At 47.3% G+C, this 23429-nt stretch overlaps 1 protein-coding gene across 1 annotated transcript in view; it reads left to right on the top strand.

Moving 5' to 3' along the window:
- LOC134207958 (solute carrier family 53 member 1-like) overlaps positions 1 to 23429 on the top strand; it is a 70944-nt gene that overhangs the window by 29016 nt on the left and 18499 nt on the right. The window contains exon 2 of the mRNA XM_062684051.1: positions 18508 to 18807. Within this exon, the coding sequence (XP_062540035.1) occupies positions 18739 to 18807 (69 nt within the window). The 5' untranslated portion in view covers positions 18508 to 18738. The remainder of the gene's footprint in view (positions 1 to 18507; positions 18808 to 23429) is intronic.

Here is a 23429-nt window from a genome sequence, read left to right on the forward strand (position 1 = left end):
TTGTCTTCACACAATCCATATAATAATCTATATAACAAAAGTTTTGAAATTTTTCAATTTCGGGAGAGTAGTCAACACCAGAGTGTATGTAAATAAGAGTGGCGACATGTGCCGCATTTGACAGGTCTCCTGCTCGTTTGGAACACGATTTTGTATGGGAGTGACAGTGTCGCCACTCTTAATTACATACACTCTGGTCAACACCATATTTTCTTGTGGCGCACGGCAGGAAAGGAGCGATGAGAGCGATAGATAGTCCGTCAACTTTCTATGTAGCGTGACAATAGAAAAAAGCGTATTCCCATTTGTAAACACGGAGATACCAAACAAATTCAAGGAGGAACTTCCGGAGGAATTCCCGCAGGAACTTCAGGAGGAATTCGCGGAGAAACTTCCGGAGGAATTCCCGGAGGAACTTCCGGAGGAATTCCCGGAGGAACTTCCGGAGGAATTCCCGGAGGAACTTCCGGAGGAATTCCCGGAGGAATTCCTGAGGAATTCCGGAGGAACTTCCGGAGGAATTCCTGAGGAACTTCGGAGGAATTCCGGAGGAACTTCCGGAGGAATTCCCGGAGGAACTTCCGGAGGAATTCGCGGAGGAACTTCCGGAGGAATTCCTGGAGGAACTTCCGGAGGAATTCCGGAGGAACTTCCGGAGAAAATCCGGAGGAACTTCCGGATGAATTCGGAGGAACTTCCGGAGGAATCCCTGAGGAACTTCCGGAGGAATTCCAGAGGAACTTCCGGAGGAATTCCGGAGGAACTTCCGGAGGAATTCCGGAGGAACTTCCGGAGGAATTCCGGAGGGACTTCCGGGGGAACTTCCGGAGGAATTCCCGGGGGGACTTCCGGAGGAATTCCCGGAGGGACTTCCGGAGGAACTTCCGGAGGAATTCCCGGAGGAACTTCCGGAGGAATTCCGGAGGAACTTCCGGAGGAATTCGGAGGAATTCCTGGAGGAACTTCCGGATGAATTCACGAAGGAACTTCCGGAGGAATTCCGGAGGAACTTCCGGAGGAATTCCGGAGGAACTTCCGGAGGAATTCGGAGGAACTCCCGGAGGAATTCCCGGAGGAACTTCCGGAGGAATTCCCGGAGGAACTTCCGGAGGAATTCCCGGAGGAACTTCCGGAGGAATTCGGAGGAACTTCCGAAGGAATTCCTGGAGGAATTTCTGGAGGAACTTCCGGAGGAATTCGGAGGAACTTCCGGAGGAATTCGGAGGAACTTCCGGAGGAATTCCCGGAGGAACTTCCGGAGGAATTCCGGAGGAACTTCCGGAGGAATTCCTGAGGAACTTCCGGAGGAATTCCCGGAGGAACTTCCGGAGGAATTCGGAGGAACTTCCGGAGGAATTCCCGGAGGAACTTCCGGAGGAATTCCGGAGGAACTTCCGGAGGAATTCGGAGGAACTTCCGGAGGAATTCTGGAGGAACTTCCGGAGGAATTCCCGGAGGAACTTCCGGAGGAATTCCGGAGGAACTTCCGGAGGAATTCGGAGGAACTTCCGGAGGAATTCGGAGGAACTTCCGGAGGAATTCCCGGAGGAACTTCCGGAGGAATTCCCGGAGGAACTTCCGGAGGAATTCCGGAGGAACTTCCGGAGGAATTCCCGGAGGAACTTCCGGAGGAATTCCCGGAGGAACTTCCGGAGGAATTCGGAGGAACTTCCGGAGGAATTCCCGGAGGAACTTCCGGAGGAATTCGGAGGAACTTCGGAGGAATTCCGGAGGAACTTCCGGAGGAATTCCCGGAGGAACTTCCGGAGGAATTCGGAGGAACTTCCGGAGGAATTCCCGGAGGAACTTCCGGAGGAATTCCGGAGGAACTTCCGGAGGAATTCCGGAGGAACTTCCGGAGGAATTCCCGGAGGAACTTCCGGAGGAATTCGGAGGAACTTCCGGAGGAATTCGGAGGAACTTCCGGAGGAATTCCCGGAGGAACTTCGGAGGAATTCGGAGGAACTTCCGGAGGAATTCGGAGGAACTTCCGGAGGAATTCCGGAGGAACTTCCGAGGAATTCCCGGAGGAACTTCCGGAGGAATTCCTGAGGAACTTCCGGAGGAATTCCGGAGGAACTTCCGGAGGAATTCCCGGAGGAACTTCCGGAGGAATTCCCGGAGGAACTTCCGGAGGAATTCGGAGGAACTTCCGGAGGAATTCCCGGAGGAACTTCCGGAGGAATTCGGAGGAACTTCCGGAGGAATTCGGAGGAACTTCCGGAGGAATTCGGAGGAACTTCCGGAGGAATTCCCGGAGGAACTTCCGGAGGAATTCGGAGGAACTTCCGGAGGAATTCCCGGAGGAACTTCCGGAGGAATTCCCGGAGGAACTTCCGGAGGAATTCGGAGGAACTTCCGGAGGAATTCCCGGAGGAACTTCCGGAGGAATTCCGGAGGAACTTCCGGAGGAATTCGGAGGAACTTCCGGAGGAATTCCCGGAGGAACTTCCGGAGGAACTTCCGGAGGAATTCGGAGGAACTTCCGGAGGAAGTCGGAGGAACTTCCGGAGGAAGTCCTGGAGGAACTTCCGGAGGAATTCCCGGAGGAACTTCCGGAGGAATTCCCGGAGGAACTTCCGGAGGAATTCCCGGAGGAACTTCCGGAGGAATTCCCGGAGGAACTTCCGGAGGAATTCCCGGAGGAACTTCCGGAGGAATTCCCGGAGGAACTTCCGGAGGAATTCCCGGAGGAATTCCCGGAGGAATTCCCGAAGGAACTTCCGAAGGAATTCCCGGAGGAATTCCCGAAGGAGCTTCCGAAGGAATTCCCGAAGGAGCTTCCGAAGGAATTCCCGAAGGAGCTTCCGGAGGAATTCCCGGAGGAACTTCCGGAGGAATTCCCGGAGGAACTTCCGGAGGAATTCCCGGAGGAATTCCCGGAGGAACTTCCGGAGGAATTCCCGGAGGAACTTCCGGAGGAATTCCCGGAGGAACTTCCGGAGGAATTCCCGGAGGAACTTCCGGAGGAATTTCCGGAGGAACTTTCGGAGGAATTTCTGGAGGAACTTTCGGAGGAATTTCCGGAAGAACTTCTGGACGAATTCCCGGAGTAACTTCCGGAGGAACCTTCGGAGGAATTCCCGGAGGAACTTCCGAAGGAATTCCTGGAGGAACTTCTGAAGGAATTCCTGGAGGAACTTCTGAAGGAATTCCTGGAGGAACTTCTTAAGGAATTCCTGGAGGAACTTCCGGAGGAATTCCCGGAGGAACTTCCGGAGGAATTCCCGGAGGAACTTCCGGAGGAATTCCCGGAGGAACTTCCGGAGGAATTCCCGAAGGAACTTCCGAAGGAATTCCCGGAGGAATTCCCGAAGGAGCTTCCGGAGGAATTCCCGGAGGAACTTCCGGAGGAATTCCCGGAGGAACTTCCGGAGGAATTCCTGGAGGAACTTCCGGAGGAATTCCCGGAGGAACTTCCGGAGGAATTCTGGAGGAACTTCCGGAGGAATTCCGGAGGAACTTCGGAGGAATTCCCGGAGGAACTTCCGGAGGAATTCCCGGAGGAACTTCCGAGGTAATTTCTGGAGGAACTTCCGGAGGAATTCCCGGAGGAACTTCCGAGGAATTCCCGGAGGAACTTCCGGAGGAATTCCGGAGGAACTTCCGGAGGAATTCCCGGAGGAACTTCCGGAGGAATTCCCGGAGGAACTTCCGGAGGAATTCCGGAGGAACTTCCGAGGAATTCCCGGAGGAACTTCCGGAGGAATTCGGAGGAACTTCCGGAGGAATTCCGGAGGAACTTCCGGAGGAATTCCCGGAGGAACTTCCGGAGGAATTCCGGAGGAACTTCCGGAGGAATTCCCGGAGGAACTTCCGGAGGAATTCCCGGAGGAACTTCCGGAGGAATTCCGGAGGAACTTCCGGAGGAATTCGGAGGAACTTCCGGAGGAATTCCCGGAGGAACTTCCGGAGGAATTCGGAGGAACTTCCGGAGGAATTCCTGAGGAACTTCCGGAGGAATTCCCGGAGGAACTTCCGAGGAATTCTGGAGGAACTTCCGGAGGAATTCCCGGAGGAACTTCCGGAGGAATTCGGAGGAACTTCCGGAGGAATTCCCGGAGGAACTTCCGGAGGAATTCCCGGAGGAACTTCCGGAGGAATTCGGAGGAACTTCCGGAGGAATTCCCGGAGGAACTTCCGGAGGAATTCCCGAGGAATTCGGAGGAACTTCCGGAGGAATTCGGAGGAACTTCCGGAGGAATTCCCGGAGGAACTTCCGGAGGAATTCCCGGAGGAACTTCCGGAGGAATTCCGGAGGAACTTCCGGAGGAATTCCCGGAGGAACTTCGGAGGAATTCCCGGAGGAACTTCCGGAGGAATTCCCGGAGGAACTTCCGGAGGAATTCGGAGGAACTTCCGGAGGAATTCCCGGAGGAACTTCCGGAGGAATTCGAAGGAACTTCCGAAGGAATTCCCGGAGGAATTCCCTGAAGGAGCTTCCGAAGGAATTCGAAGGAGCTTCCGGAGGAATTCCGGAGGAACTTCCGAGGAATTCGGAGGAACTTCCGGAGGAATTCCCGGAGGAACTTCCGGAGGAATTCCCGGAGGAACTTCCGGAGGAATTCCGGAGGAACTTCCGGAGGAATTCGGAGGAACTTCCGAGGAATTCGGAGGAACTTCCGGAGGAATTCGGAGGAACTTCCGGAGGAATTCCGGAGGAACTTCCGGAGGAATTCAGGAGGAACTTCCGGAGGAATTCCCGGAGGAACTTCCGAGGAATTCAGGAGGAACTTCCGGAGGAATTCCGGAGGAACTTCCGGAGGAATTCCCGGAGGAACTTCCGGAGGAATTCCGGAGGAACTTCCGGAGGAATTCCGGAGGAACTTCCGGAGGAATTCCCGGAGGAACTTCCGGAGGAATTCCGGAGGAACTTCCGAGGAATTCCGGAGGAACTTCCGGAGGAATTCCCGGAGGAACTTCCGGAGGAATTCGGAGGAACTTCCGGAGGAATTCCGGAGGAACTTCCGGAGGAATTCGGAGGAACTTCCGGAGGAATTCCCGGAGGAACTTCCGGAGGAATTCCCGGAGGAACTTCCGGAGGAATTCGGAGGAACTTCCGGAGGAATTCCGGAGGAACTTCCGGAGGAATTCCCGGAGGAACTTCCGGAGGAATTCGGAGGAACTTCCGGAGGAACTTCCGGAGGAATTCGGAGGAACTTCCGGAGGAATTCCCGGAGGAACTTCCGGAGGAATTCCGGAGGAACTTCCGGAGGAATTCCGGAGGAACTTCCGGAGGAATTCCCGGAGGAACTTCCGGAGGAATTCCCGGAGGAACTTCCGGAGGAATTCCGGAGGAACTTCCGGAGGAATTCGGAGGAACTTCCGGAGGAATTCCGGAGGAACTTCCGGAGGAATTCCTGAGGAACTTCCGGAGGAATTCCGGAGGAACTTCCGAGGAATTCCGGAGGAATTCCGGAGGAATTCCGAAGGAACTTCCGAAGGAATTCGGAGGAATTCCTGAAGGAGCTTCGAAGGAATTCCTGAAGGAGCTCCGAAGGAATTCCTGAAGGAGCTTCCGGAGGAATTCCCGGAGGAACTTCCGGAGGAATTCTCGGAGGAACTCCCGGAGGAATTCCCGGAGGAAATTCCGGAGGAACTTCCGGAGAAATTCCCGGAGGAACTTCTAAATGAACTCTCGGAGGAACTTCCAAAGGAATTTCCGGAGGAACTTCCGGAGGAATTCCCGGAGGAACTTCCAAAGGAATTTCCGGAGGAACTTCCGGAGGAATTCCTGGAGGAACTTGCGGAGGAATTCCGGAGGAACTTCCGGAGGAATTCCTGGAGGAACTTCCGAAGGAATTCCGGAGGAACTTCCGAAGGAATTCCGGAGGAACTTCCGGAGGAATTCGGAGGAACTTCCGAAGGAATTCCCGGAGGAACTTCCGGAGGAATTCGGAGGAACTTCCGGAGGAATTCCTGAAGAACTTCTGGAGGAATTCCGAAGGAACTTCCGAAGGAATTCCGGAGGAATTCGAAGGAGCTTCGAAGGAATTCCCGGAGGAACTTCCGGAGGAATTCCCGGAGGAACTTCCGGAGGAATTCCTGGAGGAACTTCCGGAGGAATTCGAGGAACTTCCGAGGAATTCCCGGAGGAACTTCCGGAGGAATTCGGAGGAACTTCCGGAGGAATTCCCGGAGGAACTTCCGGAGGAATTCGGAGGAACTTCCGGAGGAATTCCCGGAGGAACTTCCGGAGGAATTCCCGGAGGAACTTCCGGAGGAATTCGGAGGAACTTCCGGAGGAATTCCTGGAGGAACTTCCGGAGGAATTCCGGAGGAACTTCCGGAGGAATTCCGGAGGAACTTCCGGAGGAATTCCCGGAGGAACTTCCGGAGGAATTCTGGAGGAACTTCCGGAGGAATTCCCGGAGGAACTTCCGGAGGAATTCCCGGAGGAACTTCCGGAGGAATTCGGAGGAACTTCCGGAGGAATTCCGGAGGAACTTCCGAGGAATTCCCGGAGGAACTTCCGGAGGAATTCCCGGAGGAACTTCCGGAGGAATTCCCGGAGGAACTTCCGGAGGAATTCGGAGGAACTTCCGGAGGAATTCCGGAGGAACTTCCGGAGGAATTCCTGAGGAACTTCCGGAGGAATTCCCGGAGGAACTTCCGGAGGAATTCCGGAGGAACTTCCGTAGGAATTCCCGGGGGAACGTCCGGAGTAATTGCCGGAGGAACTTCCGGAGGAATTCGGAGGAACTTCCGGAGGAATTCCCGGAGGAACTTCCGGAGGAATTCGGAGGAACTTCCGGAGGAATTCCTGGAGGAACTTCCGGAGGAATTCCAGAGGAACTTCCGGAGGAATTCGGAGGAACTTCCGGAGGAATTCCTGAAGGAACTTCCGGAGGAATTCCCGGAGGAACTTCCGGAGGAATTCCTGAGGAACTTCCGGAGGAATTCCCTGAAGGAACTTCCGGAGCAATTCCCAGAGAAACTTCCAGAGGAATTCCCAGAGGAACTTCCGGAGGAATTCCCAGAGGAACTTCCGGAGGAATTCCCAGAGGAACTTCCGGAGGAATTCCCAGAGGAACTTCCGGAGGAATTCCCAGAGGAACTTCCGGAGGAATTCCCAGAGGAACTTCCGGAGGAATTCCCAGAGGAACTTCCGGAGGAATTTCCAGAGGAACTTCCTGAGGAATTCCCGGAGGAACTTCCGAATGAATTCCTGGAGGAACTTCCGAATGAATTCCTGGAGGAATTTCCGCAGGAATCCCTAAAGGAATTTCCGCAGGAATCCCTAAAGGAATTTCCGCAGGAATCCCTAAAGGAACTTCCGCAGGAATTCCATGAGGAACATCCGCAAGAATTCCATAAGGAACTTCCACAAGATTTCCATGAGAAACTTCCGCAGGAATTCCTGGAGGAACCTCCGAACCAATTTCTGGAGGACTTTGCGAAGGAATTCCCGGAGGAACTTCCGCAGCAATTCCTGGAGCACCACTGTTATTAACCAAATCCTTTTCAAAGCTTGCCTGGAAACCTTTTACAGAAATCTTCTCACGATATTTTCTAATGTTGTTCTAGATACGGCTCATGTTTTCATTTTCCAAAACCAGCTGGAGTTTGTTTGTTTTGAACTCCCCATTGCGTGATTGGTTGCCGCTGCTGCTGTTATCTCGCCGAACCTCTCCATGAATGATAAATTTCTTCCCCATTGTTGCCAATTCCATTTGTTCTCCGCTTACGGCAAATTTTAAAGCAATTTATTGTAAACTGCATAATGATGAAATAACTTTGGCGACACTGACCATACTGACAGGGTCATTCTGACGGGCTGATTTGGGCTATTTTCTCTCAGAGAGTGCTAACACGTGCTTTTTTAACTGAAAACTCTTCCCTCAGACCTAAAATAGTATTGTGTACTTTTCTGAGAAAAAAAACAGCAATAAAATTGTTCATGCTCGATTGTGTGCAATTTAAAATATAAAAGTCCCTAGCCAAGGTCACGGGGGTTGACGGTACTGAAGATAATATTCATCTGTGTATCATAACACATTTGGAGCACTTCAGTGCGCCTCTAACGATTCACAGTGGATCGGCTGCTTTGCTGACTGAGCCCCTGATCGTATGTCCCGGCATACTTATCAGGTATAGCTCTTTACATGGAGGATCCGCTAGGTCTCATTAGCACTCTCCAAGGGGTCGGGAAATTAATCAATTTCTCGTCAACTGGAAGTAGCGAAGCCAACGCGTGGCCATAGGTAGGATAGGATAGGTTGTAATATAGATTGAAATTGAGAAGTCTACTTTGTATTTTAGAGACATTCAATTTTCAGAATGTTTTCAATTGGGAGTGGAGAACTATTTAGACTTATCAGAATTTACATCAGGTTGAAAAATTCAAAATAGTAATGTCATAGGAAACCAGAAATCAGCCAAGAAAAAACGTAGGATTAAAAAAAAATAGATTGATCACAAAATGAAATAATAATATTGAACATTTTAGATTCAGTAATTGAACAGAATTTTATTTTTGTTTCAGAAATAGTTTAGAGCAGCCAAGGTAGAAGTTTACTGTACTATTGGATAGAAAAATATTAAATTGAAAATCTGAGATAGAAGAGAGACAGAAGAAAAAAGTGGAGGTTGAGATTATAAAAGAGAAAAAGAGATTGATAAAAGGAGAAATCAGATATTGATAGATAGAAGAAGGACATAGGATTTGTAAGGCAATACTCAACAATTCTTTTGTAGTTTTATACATACTGTATCTAACAATGACTAAAACACTAATAAGACAAAGTTATAAAAGACCTTTATGTTGAAACATAACAGACAGACAACCGACAACAACACAATGACAATAACAGATCTAAAATATAGAAGACAAGTAGTGTTTTACATTAATTATACAACTCACAATAATAGAAATGACTATCCAACGAGTAGTACATATTTTTAATGATGTAATTCATATAAATCAATGCTTCATAATCGTAAAATTCATTCATTTAGCTAGGAAATAGACGCAATGAAGCATTACCATACCATTGATAACTGAATCTTGGACCAGACTTTAAAGACTTGAATTTTGAAGAGCGGAATAGAACATGACCATTTGACTACTGAAATTTATGATATCAGACAGTACTGTAAAGGATATGACGCCATAATCTTGATCAACCGCCAAAATAATGGAAGCTCTCAGATTAATATGTCGATTTATTGCAATAGTACTTAAATTAATTTATTGTATATTTACGATACCATTTAAATTATTCCATGTTGAAACAAAGACCACTAGTATGATCCCATCATATTACATCAAAGTGTTATGGCTCGGCTGCGGTGGTGGGCGCGGTGACGCGTTTTGACAGAGAGTACAAAATTACTGTTAAGATGCGCCGTTGCGTTAATCGCTGTAGAACGGCCTTTACTTGGAGATGGCATCAGTACCACCCGTTGTCAACATAGACTACTATTCGGTATTGAATGTCGGCTCCAAGAAAACATTAAATCAACTTTACATGTTAATTATTCGGAAAACATTCATGCGCGTGATGAGCTTTCATTATTATTATTATTTGTTTTTAAACTGACAGACTGCGGGAAGGGAAATGTATCGGTATGATCACAATACGAACCCAGACCGCAGTGACCTAGTGAGCAACATAGCTTGAGTCGTCTGCTAGCATTGCACTATGGTCCAGGATACAGATTTACGCGGAAAGATGAATTTTACGCCAAAACTATATTTTTTAGAAAAAAACTGTTGTTCTACAAAATTGTTCGAAATAGTAAGGCCATCATTATGGTTCTACCAAAAACTAGGGTGGCCCATCATATAAAAAAAAATAGAAAATATTTTTTTTTATTTCTCAGAATATTGACATGTTATGTTCTACAAAGTTGTAGCGCAGCTGATTCCAATCAATTTTGCTAAAAAAACTTTTTCTGTAGCTCTTAAGTTGGCTGATTTAGAGCAATTTTACCTAATTGGATTAGGGTGTACCTCAAAAAAACAGTATTTTTGATCTAATTTTTTGTTTCAGATTTCTCGAAAAAGTCGTCTTCAGGTGACTTTTAGAGCTCGAAAAATGCAACTTTTGATGGGTAAATATGCAATATCTTTTCTAATCAAAAGTTATAATCATTTTTCTGTCAAAATTACATTTTTTTCATAAGTTGATATCTCCGGTTAGGGCAGACCAAAAAAATATGTTTACACGGCATCTAAAAGAGAAATTAATATTCTTCATTATGTCAAAAAATTGGGGATATGTTATTTTTTTATCTCAAGTTTCACCAATTTTACTAAAATCATGTTTTTTCAAATAAATTGATATAACTCGACAACGGAAGAAGATACAGACGATATTCTTATAGCAAAACACGCGTTTTGAAGAAGGTGACATCCGTGAAAAATAAAAAATGAAATGAGCAGATCATAAATCTTGTTTTTTGAGGGACACCCTAATCCTGGTAAGTAAAATTACTCTAAACAAGTGAGCTTAAGAGCTACATAAAAAGTTTATATAGCAAAGTTGATTGGAAAAAGCTGCGCTACAACTTTGTAGAACATTTTACGTCAATATTCCGCAAAATAAAAAAAATGAAAATTTTACATTTTCAGAAAATGGCCCACCCTATTTTTCGGTAACTCTATAATAAGGGCCCAAGTATCCAGAACAACTTTGTAGAACCAATTTTGTTTCTTAAAAGAATGCTTCAGACCGAAAATGCATCTTTTCTCGTAAATCTTGCAATACGATGATAATGATAAAACTTATAAAAAGTGTTAGAGCTGTAGATTTTTTCATTTTTCATTTCTTACGAATGTCATCTTCTGAAGACTTTTGGGGCTTTTCAAAACGCGTGTTTTGCTATAAGAATATCGTCTGTATCTTTTTCCGTTGTCGAGTTATATTAATTTATTTGAAAAAACATGATTTTAGTAAAATTGGTAAAACTTGAGATAAAAAATAACATACCCCCAATTTTTTGACATAATAAAGAATATTAATTTATCTTTCAAATGCCGTATAAACATATTATTTTGGTCTGCCCTAACCGGAGATATCAACTTATGAAAAAAAAATTATTTTGACAGAAAAACGATTATAACTTTTGATCGGAAAAAGATATTGTGCATATTTACCCATCAAAAGTTGCATTTTTTCGAGCTCTAAAAGTCACCTGAAGACGACTTTTTCGAGAAATCTAAAACAAAAAAATTAGATCAAAAATACTGTTTTTTTGAGGCACACCCTAACCCAATTAGGTAAAATTGCTCTAAATCAGCCAACTTAAGAGCTACAGAAAAAGTTATTTTAGCAAAATTTATTGGAATAAGCTACGCTACAACTTTGTAGAACATAACATGTCAATATTCCAAGAAAAAATATTTTCTAATTTTTTTTATATGATGGGCCACCCTATTTTTTGGTAAAACCATAATGATGGCCTTACTATTTCGAACAATTTTGTAGAACAACAGTTTTTTCTAAAAAATATAGTTTTGGCGTAAAATCCATCTTTCCGCGTAAATCTGTATCCTGGACCATAGTGCATTGTGTATCACATGGAGAGCCCAGCCGAGATACCAGTCTATTAAGACTACAACTGGTCAACTCTCGAAAAAAAAAAATTAAAATATAAAAGTGACCAACTGACGATTTTTCCTCCAACGACTACAGGATGTAAGTGTGGCCGATCAACAATCTGCGATCAGTATTGTCTGATTTTGTCAAAATTGCACGCAGCGAACCCTTCAGGAAAGGTACCGCCGCGCTTTCTGCACCCCGTTTACCTAATTCTTATGGGTGAATAGCATTGCGGTGTATCGTTTGGCGCGGCCGTACCTTTCGACAGTTATTCGCCGCGTGAAGTTCTGTGCAAGGACCCATTTGGGAACATTACAAACGCCGCGCAGTGTATCACATCCAGAGAATCTGACAATATCGGAAAATGTATGAGCTGACGATTATTTTGGGTATATAAATATGTGAATTTGGCTGAGAAATGCCTGAGATATTGCTAACTCAAATCCGGTTCCCGAACAGCCTAACTATAAGTTTTTTTTAGGCCCTTCAGGAACATCGTACAAAGTAGGTCAATGTCCAAGAACATATATAGTTTTCTAGGAAATAGGAACAGTCAAGAAGTTTCAGACCTGCACATTGTTACATTAAAAAGTTATAACAATTTGAAAGTGCAATTTGGGTCATTTTGCATTTATTTAGTTAACATCTAAACAGATAACACTGAATCAACAATTTGACGCCACAATGCACGGTTCGAGGCCGCATCTCTCCATCCTCGGATACGCCCCACGCTCGCCAAGTCGTTCTGCACCTGGTCTGCCCATCTCGCGCGCTGCGCTCCACGCCGTCTCGTACCTGCCGGATCGGAAGCGAACACCATCTTTGCAGGGTTGCTGTCCGGCATTCTTGCAACATGTCCTGCCCATCGTACCCTTCCGGCTTTAGCTACCTTCTGGATACTGGGTTCGCCATAGAGTTGAACGAGCTCATGGTTCATTCTTCGCCGCCACACACCGTCTTCTTGCACACCGCCAAAGATAGTCCTAAGCACCCGTCTCTCGAATACTCCGAGTGCTTGCAAGTCCTCCTCGAGCATTGTCCATGTTTCATGTCCGTAGAGGACAACCGGTCTTATAAGCGTCTTGTACATGACACATTTGGTGCGGTGGCGAATCTTTTTCGACCGCAGTTTCTTCTGGAGCCCGTAGTAGGCCCGACTTCCACAGATGATGCACCTTCGTATTTCACGACTAACGTTGTTGTCAGCCGTTAGCAAGGATCCGAGGTAGACGAATTCCTCGACCACCTCGAAGGTATCCCCGTCTATCGTAACACTGCTTCCCAGGCGGGCCCTGTCGCGCTCGGTTCCGCCCACAAGCATGTACTATGTCTTTGACGCATTCACCACCAGTCCAACTTTTGTTGCTTCACGTTTCAGGCGAGTGTAAAATTCTGCCACCTTTGCAAATGTTCGGCCGACAATGTCCATGTCATCCGCGAAGCAAATAAATTGACTGGATCTGTTGAAAATCGTACCCCGGCTGTTACACCCGGCTCTCCGCATGACACCTTCTAGCGCAATGTTGAACAACAGGCACGAAAGTCCATCACCTTGTCTTAGTCCCCGGTGCGATTCGAACGAACTGGAGTGTTCGCCCGAAATCTTCACACAGTTTTGCACACCATCCACCGTTGCTTTGATCAGTCTGGTTCCCAGGGAAGCTGTTCTCGTCCATAATTTTCCATAGCTCTACGCGGTCTATACTGTCGTATGCCGCCTTGAAATCAACGAACAGATGGTGCGTTGGGACCTGGTATTCACGGCATTTTTGAAGGATTTGCCGTACAGTAAAGATCTGGTCCGTTGTCGAGCGGCCGTCAACGAAGCCGGCTTGATAACTTCCCACGAACTCGTTCACTAATGGTGACAGACGACGGAAGATGATCTGGGATATCACTTTGTAGGCGGCATTAAGGATGGTGATCGCTCGAAAGTTCTCACACTCCAGTTTGTCGCCTTTCTTGTAGATGGGGCATATAACCCCTTCCTTCCACTCCTCCGGTAGCTGTTCGGTTTCCCAGATTCTGACTATCAGTTTGTGCAGGCAAGTGGCCAGCTTTTCCGGGCCCATCTTGATGAGCTCAGCTCCGATACCATCCTTACCAGCTGCTTTATTGGTCTTTAGCGGTTGAATGGCATCCTTAACTTCCCTCAAGGTGGGGGCTGGTTGGCTTCCATCGTCCGCTGAACTGACGTTGTCATCTCCTCCGCTGCCTTGACTTTCACTGCCTGTACTCTCCGCGCCATTCAGATGTTCCTCGTAGTGCTGCCTCCACCTTTCGATCACCACACGTTCGTCCGTCAAGATGCTCCCATCCTTATCCCGGCACATTTCGGCTCGCGGTACGAAGCCTTTGCGGGATGCGTTGAGCTTCTGATAGAACTTGCGTGTATCTTGAGAACGGCATAGCTGTTCCATCTCCTCGCACTCCGCTTCTTCCAGGCGGCGTTTCTTCTCCTGAAAAAGGCGGGTCTGCTGTCTCCGCTTCCGTATATAACGTTCCACGTTCTGCCGGGTACCTTGCTGCAGCGCGACCGCCCGCGCTGCGTCCTTCTCCTCCAGAATCTGTCTGCACTCTTCGTCGAACCAATCGTTCCGTCGACTTCGACCCATATACCCGACGTTGTTCTCCGCTGCGTTGTTAATGGCTGCTTTGACTGTATTCCAGCAGCCCTCAAGAGGGGCCCCATCGAGCTCACCCTCTTCCGGCAACGCTGCCTCGAGATGCTGCGCGTATGCAGTTGCGACATCAGGTTGCTTCAGTCGCTCTAGGTCGTACCGCGGCGGTCGTCGGTACCGAACATTGTTGATGACGGATAGTTTTGGACGCAGTTTAACCATCACCAGATAGTGGTCAGAGTCGATGTTAGCGCCACGATATGTCCTGACGTCGATAATGTCGGAGAAGTGCCGTCCATCAATCAGAACGTGGTCGATTTGTGATTCTGTCTGCAGTGGTGATCTCCAGGTGTACCGATACGGGAGGCTGTGTTGGAAGTAGGTGCTGCGAATGGCCATATTCTTGGAGGCGGCGAAATCAATTAGTCGTAGGCCGTTTTCGTTCGTCAGCCGGTGAGCGCTGAACTTTCCAATAGTCGGTCTAAATTCCTCCTCTTGGCCAACCTGAGCGTTCAAATCTCCTATGATGATTTTGACGTCGCGGCTTGGGCAGCTGTCGTACTCACGTTCCAGCTGCGCGTAGAATGCGTCCTTATCATCATCAGTGCTTCCGGAGTGTGGGCTATGGACGTTGATTATGCTGAAGTTGAAGAACCGGCCTTTGATCCTCAACTTGCACATTCTTTCATTGATCGGCCACCACCCGATCACGCGCCTTTGCATATCGCCCATCACTATGAAAGCTGTTCCCAGCTCGTGTGTGTTGCCGCAGCTCTGGTAGATGGTATGATTACCTCTAAACGTTCGCACCATTGATCCCTTCCAACAAACCTCCTGCAGCGCTACGATGCCGAATCCACGGTCCTTGAGCACATCGGCGAGTATGCGTGTGCGTCCGATGAAGTCGAGAGATTTGCAGTTCCACGAACTGAGTTTCCAATCGCTAGTCATTTTGCTCGCAGTGGTCTTCGCCGATGGTTCCGGTCCGTACTCTCTTGTTGATTGTTCGTTGCTTAAGATTTTTTAAAGGCTGGCTTGCAGGGCCTGACACCAAACCCCCTAAATTTCCGGAGGACCATTCCTCCTTATTTCCGGTGGACCATGGTGCACAGTTTCACTTAGAGTCCCTCGCTGGCACTCGGACGATGATCATCCGCCCCTAACATGGAGAACAGACGCTCAATAAGATTTGCACCTCCGGAGAGGAGCAAACCCCCGCTTCCCTGTTGGCATACGACCATAGTTCCCACCGGGGTTGGTTACCCGATCTTCCCTAAGGTTGCTCGTATCCCGGCCAGCACCGCGGGGAGGTAGGGATAGGAATTGCTGGGTAAGAGGCTAAGGACCGCGATATGGGGTCTATTTTATTCCTTCAGGTACGCGAAGTACCAATGGTACGCTTTACCCAGCATTTGCCGTGCCATATTGATTTGGGTCATATTGACCCGAACACGCTAGGAAGGTTGAATAGCCTTGAACATATGATGGAAACACATTCTATTCTAACCCAGGCAAGACGCGCAACATCTTTTAAATAGCAGCTTGTTTTGATTGTATTGGATACTTTGAAAAATACATTAAGTCTCATTAAAGTTACTTTTCAGATTCAGAAACACCACTTTCCACTCTCGAAACTAGTCGATACGACTTAGGTTACGCGTGTAGCCCTTAAGGCCTTACACCAGAAATTTCTTGGGTATCACAGAACACAGATGGAGATCAAATTCCATTTAAAGGACCACAAAGAGCATGCACCACTTTAGAAACTAGCCGATACACCTTTGGTAACGCGTATAAACCCTAAGGCCTTTCTCCAGGGATTTCTTGTATGACTGAGGACTTATCTGAACATGCGTAACGATCAAACAGAACATTGTAACGATCACATTCTATTCTAAGGATCAGTGTTCGGATCCGTTTTTATCCGTTTTTATCAATCGGACACCGTGTCAAGCAGATCGTTTGAAACGCCAATGATCGTCTACAGCGTACACTCGGGGCGACAATATAGGGACGTTATAAAATCGGGTCATCAATCCTTATTTTCAAACTTTCTATGAAAGTTTCGTTTTCTTTACAGCGAGATTATCCAATTGCCATCTCTATTCCTCAAGATATTATCGTCATAATTAGATGGCAACGTTTCGATTACGGGATATTTTATGGCTTCTTTCATATTACGTCTGTATAAAGAATTTCAAGCGTGTCGGTCTTGTTTATCGAGATTCTGAACTGTTGTGTCTTGCTGCGAAGCTGCGATCCGTTCTCAAACATCCAATAAAGGCGTTGTTGCCAGGCACGATTTATTGCATTTTTCCTTTGTTGTACATCAAGTGATGCTTATTGCCATAAATTTTCCAGAAAAATGAACACAAATTTCTGCAATGTTCCCTGCTTGCATGAATTTATTTGTTTGCAATTCGGCGAAAAATCTCAGCACGCGTCCGTTGAGGTCAGTAGTATTCAAATAATGCGATCGTAAAATCACGATATTTGCCGCTTCAGTACTGTTTACGGAATAATCACCGTCCATTGTACTGCCTGGCAGAAGGGAAGCACTCTTTCGCGACATGCTCAATTGCTCAATAAGAGAGGCATATTTGCATTTGTTTCCCTTTGAAAACATGCTCCCTTGGGAAAGTTTATACAAAAGATTATCACTTTTAACATTCATAACTAATGAATAAAATGACCGACTACGAGAAAGTCGGCATCTCTACTTGTTGGATCAATCAGTTTGGCTCGCATATTTCGTCGGTGATTCAACTCGTCAGTGTTGCTCTCAATCTCCGTCCCGAAAGCGATTTTTGTTGATAAATGAATAATTTGTGAGAAAAAAGCAGATGCGGGTGATGAAGCACAGCTTCATGGCTGCTGATGTCGATTGACGACGGTCGGTCATCCGTCACCATCATCGGAGGGAATGAATTTCAAGCATTAAAACGTGCTCGCCGCTATCTATCTTATGATGGGTAGCGTGAGGACGAATGATACCGATTTGTGTTTATTCATTTAGGGCCATAAGTCTGCACAAACAAGTGGGAATTAAAAGTGGTTGGTGGGGTGCTGCGTGATCTTCGATATGGGATAGGGATCATCAAAGCTGTGACTTCGCGATGCAAACCACGAGGGCTTTCTGTGTTATTTTTAATACTAAAAAATGACTTGCAGATTTTTTGGCAAATCGTTCAATAACACTCACTTCAATGATGTCATTGTAATAATGGAAGATAAGATACAGCAGGAATAAAAATTGACTCGTTGTTAGAAGCTGCAGAGCTGAGATCGTCGAATTGAGTTTTTAAATTTCACACATTACAGAAAAGAGTTTATAGATGTGAAATCTTTGAAGATGCCTTCTAATTCACGACTTGTTGTGTTCGAATATGGTGCGCGAGAAGTTATCTTTCGCATTTCTGGAATTCTGATAACAATTGTCAGGGTCAGTACTAATGAGTTTTGTGATCATCGTGCGAAAACAAGAAAATGTGCTTTTTTGCTCCCATAGGGCAAGAGACTATGACAATGTCAAGCTTCATCACTTTCATGCTATGTCATGGCGCAAAAGCAAAATAATTATATTTTGAGCCGATTTCAGAGATATTGCCAAAATTAACGACGGTAATTTGGCAGATACTGCTTCGTTTACAAGACATGTTTGCTTTGTCATGACAGATATCGATGCAATTATGATTAGATCATTTTATCGTTTATGTGTTTCAAAATAGTAAGGAAAACGTTATTATTAGGTATAGGGGAATTTGTTAGGCGATAAATTGTAGTTGCTTTTCGCTGCAGTCACTACTTCCACTAGGCGAAATTGCTTAATCATGAAATAAGCTAAATTAATAAAACAGACATAACTCTACTATCTATCTCATAAAACATGCCACCTACCTATTATATCCATATCAATATACGTGAAAGGGTGCTTGCCGTTCATCAGCAATGTTCCACCGATTTGTCAAATGTCAAGCTCAACAACCAAAGAGTCTAATCACATTACATCGCAAACATTGTCCCCATTTACAAATGTGTTACATATAGCAATCATATGTCCCACTCAATTAGAATATGCGATAATAGGCACGTAAGAGGGTGTGAATAGGCGAAAACATACAACCTTGTCAATTTGCATCTAAATTAGTTAGCTACTCCTGTCATAAGGTAACGGGTGCGTGTAATTGCTCCACTTGATCCAATCTCAGCTCGTAGATTTTGGCACCCAGCCTAGCGCTCCACTGCCTAAACATCCTCCCGCACAAGTTCTTCTTGCCAAGAATCCAGTTTATTGCAATAAATCTAATTCATTTTCCTTTTCTTTTTTTCCTTCTTTACAGATCTAGAAGTGCCTGTCTTATGATTTTCAAATCGAAAAGCTGTGGTATTTTATGTGGCTATTCGTGTCGCCTTTCGAACCGTGATCAATACGTCACTCGTAAATTAATTTGTCATTCGTCGTTGACGCACAGTTAGGAATTGAAGCCAACCACAAACTGCCAATGTGCTGATATAGAAGAAAACACGCAAACGGACGGACGGAGTGAAACAATTCAGTTGGAACCTGCAGAATGAAATTCGCGGAACATCTTTCCGCGCATATTACTCCAGAATGGCGGAAGCAGTACATCAATTACGAGGTAGGTACTTCACCGTGTTTGCCCTGGTATCAACATTCCTCTCCACCGTTATCCGTTAGCAAACAATCCGTTTTGGACCGACGGCGGCTCCGTAAACACGGTGAACACGTGCTTCCTGCGCGGTTATTGCCTTTCCAATACAAATTTGCAGCCCACTTCGGTCGCCCCTTATCAGCAGTTTATGCGCAAATTGTAGGCCCCATTGAAGAGATAGCTGCTCAACAAAGACCAAAGACGGCGACGACTTTTCGGATCTAGTCGACCGACCAATATAATACTCGGCCGGCAGCGCAGCGGAGGTCGTTTCGTGATTTGTATTCATGGTTTATCTACGTGACGCGACGCCACCGTCGTTGCCGCACAGTGACGGGCCTTCGAGTGGAAGTCGGACATGAACTGAAATAATTTTAGATTCTCCATTTATTATACACTAGCAGACCCGACGAACTTTGTTTCGCCTAAAACTGATTTATTCTTGAGTTATGAAGAAATTGATGTTTTATTTGTATGTTAGCCCCCCTCTTCAAAGGGAGGAGGGGCCTCGAACCATCTTAAGAACCTTCCCCGGCCTTAAAAACCTCTGCATTCAAATTTTCGCGTCGATCGGTTCAGTAGTTTTGGAATCTATAAGGTTCAGACAGACAGAAATTCATTTTTATGTATATAAAAGAAGAAGATTGATCTTTTTCAGTCAAAATGTTTTATGACAGACGAATACTTGCTCATGAAATTCATAGTCACGCTAACACTAACGAAATCTGTTATTCATTCCAACTAGAGAAAATCGCGAACCAGTTGATCGTAGTGAGCAAATGCCAAACGTGAGCAAAGGCGATTCGCGCACCACGAATGATCTCTTGACCAATGGAGCTTTCCGAGCCTCTTGAAAGGAGGCTTCCGAGCCTCTTGAAAGGAGGCTTCCGAGCCTCTTGAAAGGAGGCTTCCGAGCCTCTTGAAAGGAGGCTTCTGAGCCTCTTGAAAGGAGGCTTCTGATCCTCTTGAAAGGAGGCTTCTGAGCCTCTTGAAAGGAGGCTTCTGAGCCTCTTGAAAGGAGGCTTCTGAGCTCTTGAAAGGAGGCTTCTGAGCCTCTTGAAAGGAGGCTTCTGAGCCTCTTGAAAGGAGGCTTGAGCCTCTTGAAAGGAGGCTTCTGAGCCTCTTGAAAGGAGGCTTCTGAGCTCTTGAAAGGAGGCTTCTGAGCCTCTTGAAAGGAGGCTTCTGAGCCTCTTGAAAGGAGGCTTCTGAGCTCTTGAAAGGAGGCTCTGAGCCTCTTGAAAGGAGGCTTCCTGAGCCTCTTGAAAGAAGGCTTTGAGCCTCTTGAAAGGAGGCTTCTGAGCCTCTTGAAAGGAGGCTTCTGAGCCTCTTGAAAGGAGGCTTCTGAGCCTCTTGAAAGGAGGCTTCTGAGCTCTTGAAAGGAGGCTCTGAGCCTCTTGAAAGGAGGCTTCTGAGCCTCTTGAAAGGAGGCTCTGAGCCTCTTGAAAGGAGGCTTGAGCCTCTTGAAAGAAGGCTTCTGAGCCTCTTGAAAGGAGGCTTCTGAGCCTCTTGAAAGGAGGCTCTGAGCTCTTGAAAGGAGGCTTCTGAGCTCTTGAAAGGAGGCCTGAGCCTCTTGAAAGGAGGCTTCTGAGCCTCTTGAAAGGAGGCTTCTGAGCCTCTTGAAAGGAGGCTTCTGAGCTCTTGAAAGGAGGCCTGAGCTCTTGAAAGGAGGCTTCTGAGCCTCTTGAAAGGAGGCTTCTGAGCTCTTGAAAGGAGGCTCTGAGCCTCTTGAAAGGAGGCTTCTGAGCCTCTTGAAAGGAGGCTTGAGCCTCTTGAAAGGAGGCTTCTGAGCCTCTTGAAAGGAGGCTTCTGAGCCTCTTGAAAGGAGGCTTCTGAGCCTCTTGAAAGGAGGCTTCCTGAGCCTCTTGAAAGGAGGCTTCTGAGCCTCTTGAAAGGAGGCTTCTGAGCCTCTTGAAAGGAGGCTCTGAGTTTTCTTGAAAGGAGGCTTGAGCCTCTTGAAAGGAGGCTTCTGAGCCTCTTGAAAGGAGGCTTCTGAGCCTCTTGAAAGGAGGCTCTGAGCCTCTTGAAAGGAGGCTTCTGAGCTCTTGAAAGGAGGCTTCTGAGCCTCTTGAAAGGAGGCTTCTGAGCCTCTTGAAAGGAGGCTTCTGAGCCTCTTGAAAGGAGGCTTCTGAGCTCTCTTGAAAGGAGGCTTCTGAGCCTCTTGAAAGGAGGCTTCTGAGCCTCTTGAAAGGAGGCTTGAGCCTCTTGAAAGGAGGCTTCTGAGCTCTTGAAAGGAGGCTTCCTGAGCCTCTTGAAAGGAGGCTTGAGCCTCTTGAAAGGAGGCTTCTGAGCCTCTTGAAAGGAGGCTTGAGCCTCTTGAAAGGAGGCTTCTGAGCCTCTTGAAAGGAGGCTTCCTGAGCCTCTTGAAAGGAGGCTCTGAGCCTCTTGAAAGGAGGCTTCTGAGCTTCTTGAAAGGAGGCTCTGAGCTCTTGAAAGGAGGCTCTGAGCCTCTTGAAAGGAGGCTTCTGAGCCTCTTGAAAGGAGGCTTCCGAGCCTCTTGAAAGGAGGCTTCTGAGCCTCTTGAAAGGAGGCTTCTGAGCCTCTTGAAAGGAGGCTCTGAGCCTCTTGAAAGGAGGCTTCTGAGCCTCTTGAAAGGAGGCTTCTGAGCCTCTTGAAAGGAGGCTTCCAAGCCTCTTGAAAGGAGGCTTGAGCCTCTTGAAAGGAGGCTTCTGAGCCTCTTGAAAGGAGGCTTCCTGAGCCTCTTGAAAGGAGGCTTCTGAGCCTCTTGAAAAGGAGGCTCTGAGCCTCTTGAAAAGGAGGCTCTGAGCCTCTTGAAAAGGAGGCTTCCTGAGCCTCTTGAAAAGGAGGCTTCTGAGCCTCTTGAAAAGGAGGCTTCTGAGCCTCTTGAAAGGAGGCTTCTGAGCCTCTTGAAAAGAAGGCTCGAGCCTCTTGAAATGAGGCTTCTGAGCCTCTTGAAAAGGAGGCTCTGAGCCTCTTGAAAAGGAGGCTTCCTGAGCCTCTTGAAAAGGAGGCTTGAGCCTTCTTGAAAAGGAGGCTCTGAGCTCTTGAAAAGGAGGCTTCTGAGCCTCTTGAAAAGGAGGCTTCTGAGCCTCTTGAAAGGAGGCTTCTGAGCCTCTTGAAAAGGAGGCTTGAGCCTTCTGAAAAGGAGGCTTTGAGCCTCTTGAAAAGGAGGCTTCTGAGCCTCTTGAAAAGGAGGCTTCTGAGCCTCTTGAAAAGGAGGCTTCTGAGCTCTTGAAAGGAGGCTTCTGAGCCTCTTGAAAAGGAGGCTTCTGAGCCTCTTGAAAAGGAGGCTTGAGCCTCTTGAAAAGGAGGCTTCTGAGCTCTTGAAAAGGAGGCTTGAGCCTCTTGAAAAGAGGCTTGAGCCTCTTGAAAAGGAGGCTTGAGCCTCTTGAAAAGGAGGCTTCTGAGCCTCTTGAAAAGGAGGCTTGAGCCTCTTGAAAGGAGGCTTGAGCCTCTTGAAAAGAAGGCTTCCTGAGCTCTTGAAAAGGAGGCTTCTGAGCCTCTTGAAAAGGAGGCTTCCTGAGCCTCTTGAAAAGGAGGCTTCTGAGCTTGAAAAGGAGGCTTCTGAGCCTCTTGAAAAGGAGGCTTCCGAGCCTCTTGAAAGGAGGCTTCTGAGCCTCTTGAAAAGGAGGCTTCTGAGCCTCTTGAAGAGGAGGCTTCTGAGCCTCTTGAAAAGGGGGCTTGTGAGCCTCTTGAAAAGGAGGCTTCTGAGCCTCTTGAAAAGGAGGCTTCCGAGCCTCTCTTGAAAAGGAGGCTCTGAGCCTCTTGAAAAGGAGGCTCTGAGCTCTTGGAAAGGAGGCTTCTGAGCCTCTTGAAAAGGAGGCTTCCGAGCCTCTTGAAAAGGAGGCTTCCGAGCCTCTTGAAAAGGAGGCTTCCGAGCCTCTTGAAAAGGAGGCTTCCGAGCCTCTTGAAAAGGAGGCTTCCGAGCCTCTTGAAAAGGAGGCTTCCGAGCCTCTTGAAAAGGAGGCTACCGAGCCTCCTGAAAAGAAGACTTCCGAGCCTCTTGAAATGTAGGCTTCCGAGCCTCTGCTTCCAAGCCTCTTGAAAGGAGGCTTCCGAGCCTCTGCTTCCAAGCCTCTTGAAAGGAGGCTTCCGAGCCTCTGCTTCCAAGCCTCTTGAAAGGAGGCTTCCGAGCCTCTGCTTCCAAGCCTCTTGAAAGGAGGCTTCCGAGCCTCTGCTTCCAAGCCTCTTGAAAGGAGGCTTCCGAGCCTCTGCTTCCAAGCCTCTTGAAAGGAGGCTTCTCAGACTTTTGGAAGAAGGCGTCCTAGCCTTTTGAAGGGAGGCTTCCCAGCATTTGCAAGGGAGGCTTCCCAGCTTCTTGTAAGCAGGCTTCCGGGTCTTTTTAAAGGAAGCTTCCTAGCCCTTTAAGAGGAGGCTTCTCAGCCTTGTGGAAGGAGGCTCCCGAGCCTCTTGAAAAGAAGCGACCGAGCCTTTTGAAAGAAGGCTTCTCAGACTCTTGGAAGGAGGCTTCTCAGCCTCTTGGAAGGAGGCTTTTCAGCCTCTTGGAAGGTGGCTTCCCATCCTGTTGGAAAGAGGCTATCCAGGCTCTTGAAAGGAGGCTTCCCAGCCTGTTGAGTGGAGGGTCTCGAGCCTCTTGAAAGGAGGCTAACGAGTTTTTGGAAGGAGGCTTC

This window comes from Armigeres subalbatus, chromosome 1 (assembly GCF_024139115.2).
Source record: "Armigeres subalbatus isolate Guangzhou_Male chromosome 1, GZ_Asu_2, whole genome shotgun sequence".
Classification (NCBI taxonomy): domain Eukaryota; kingdom Metazoa; phylum Arthropoda; class Insecta; order Diptera; family Culicidae; genus Armigeres; species Armigeres subalbatus.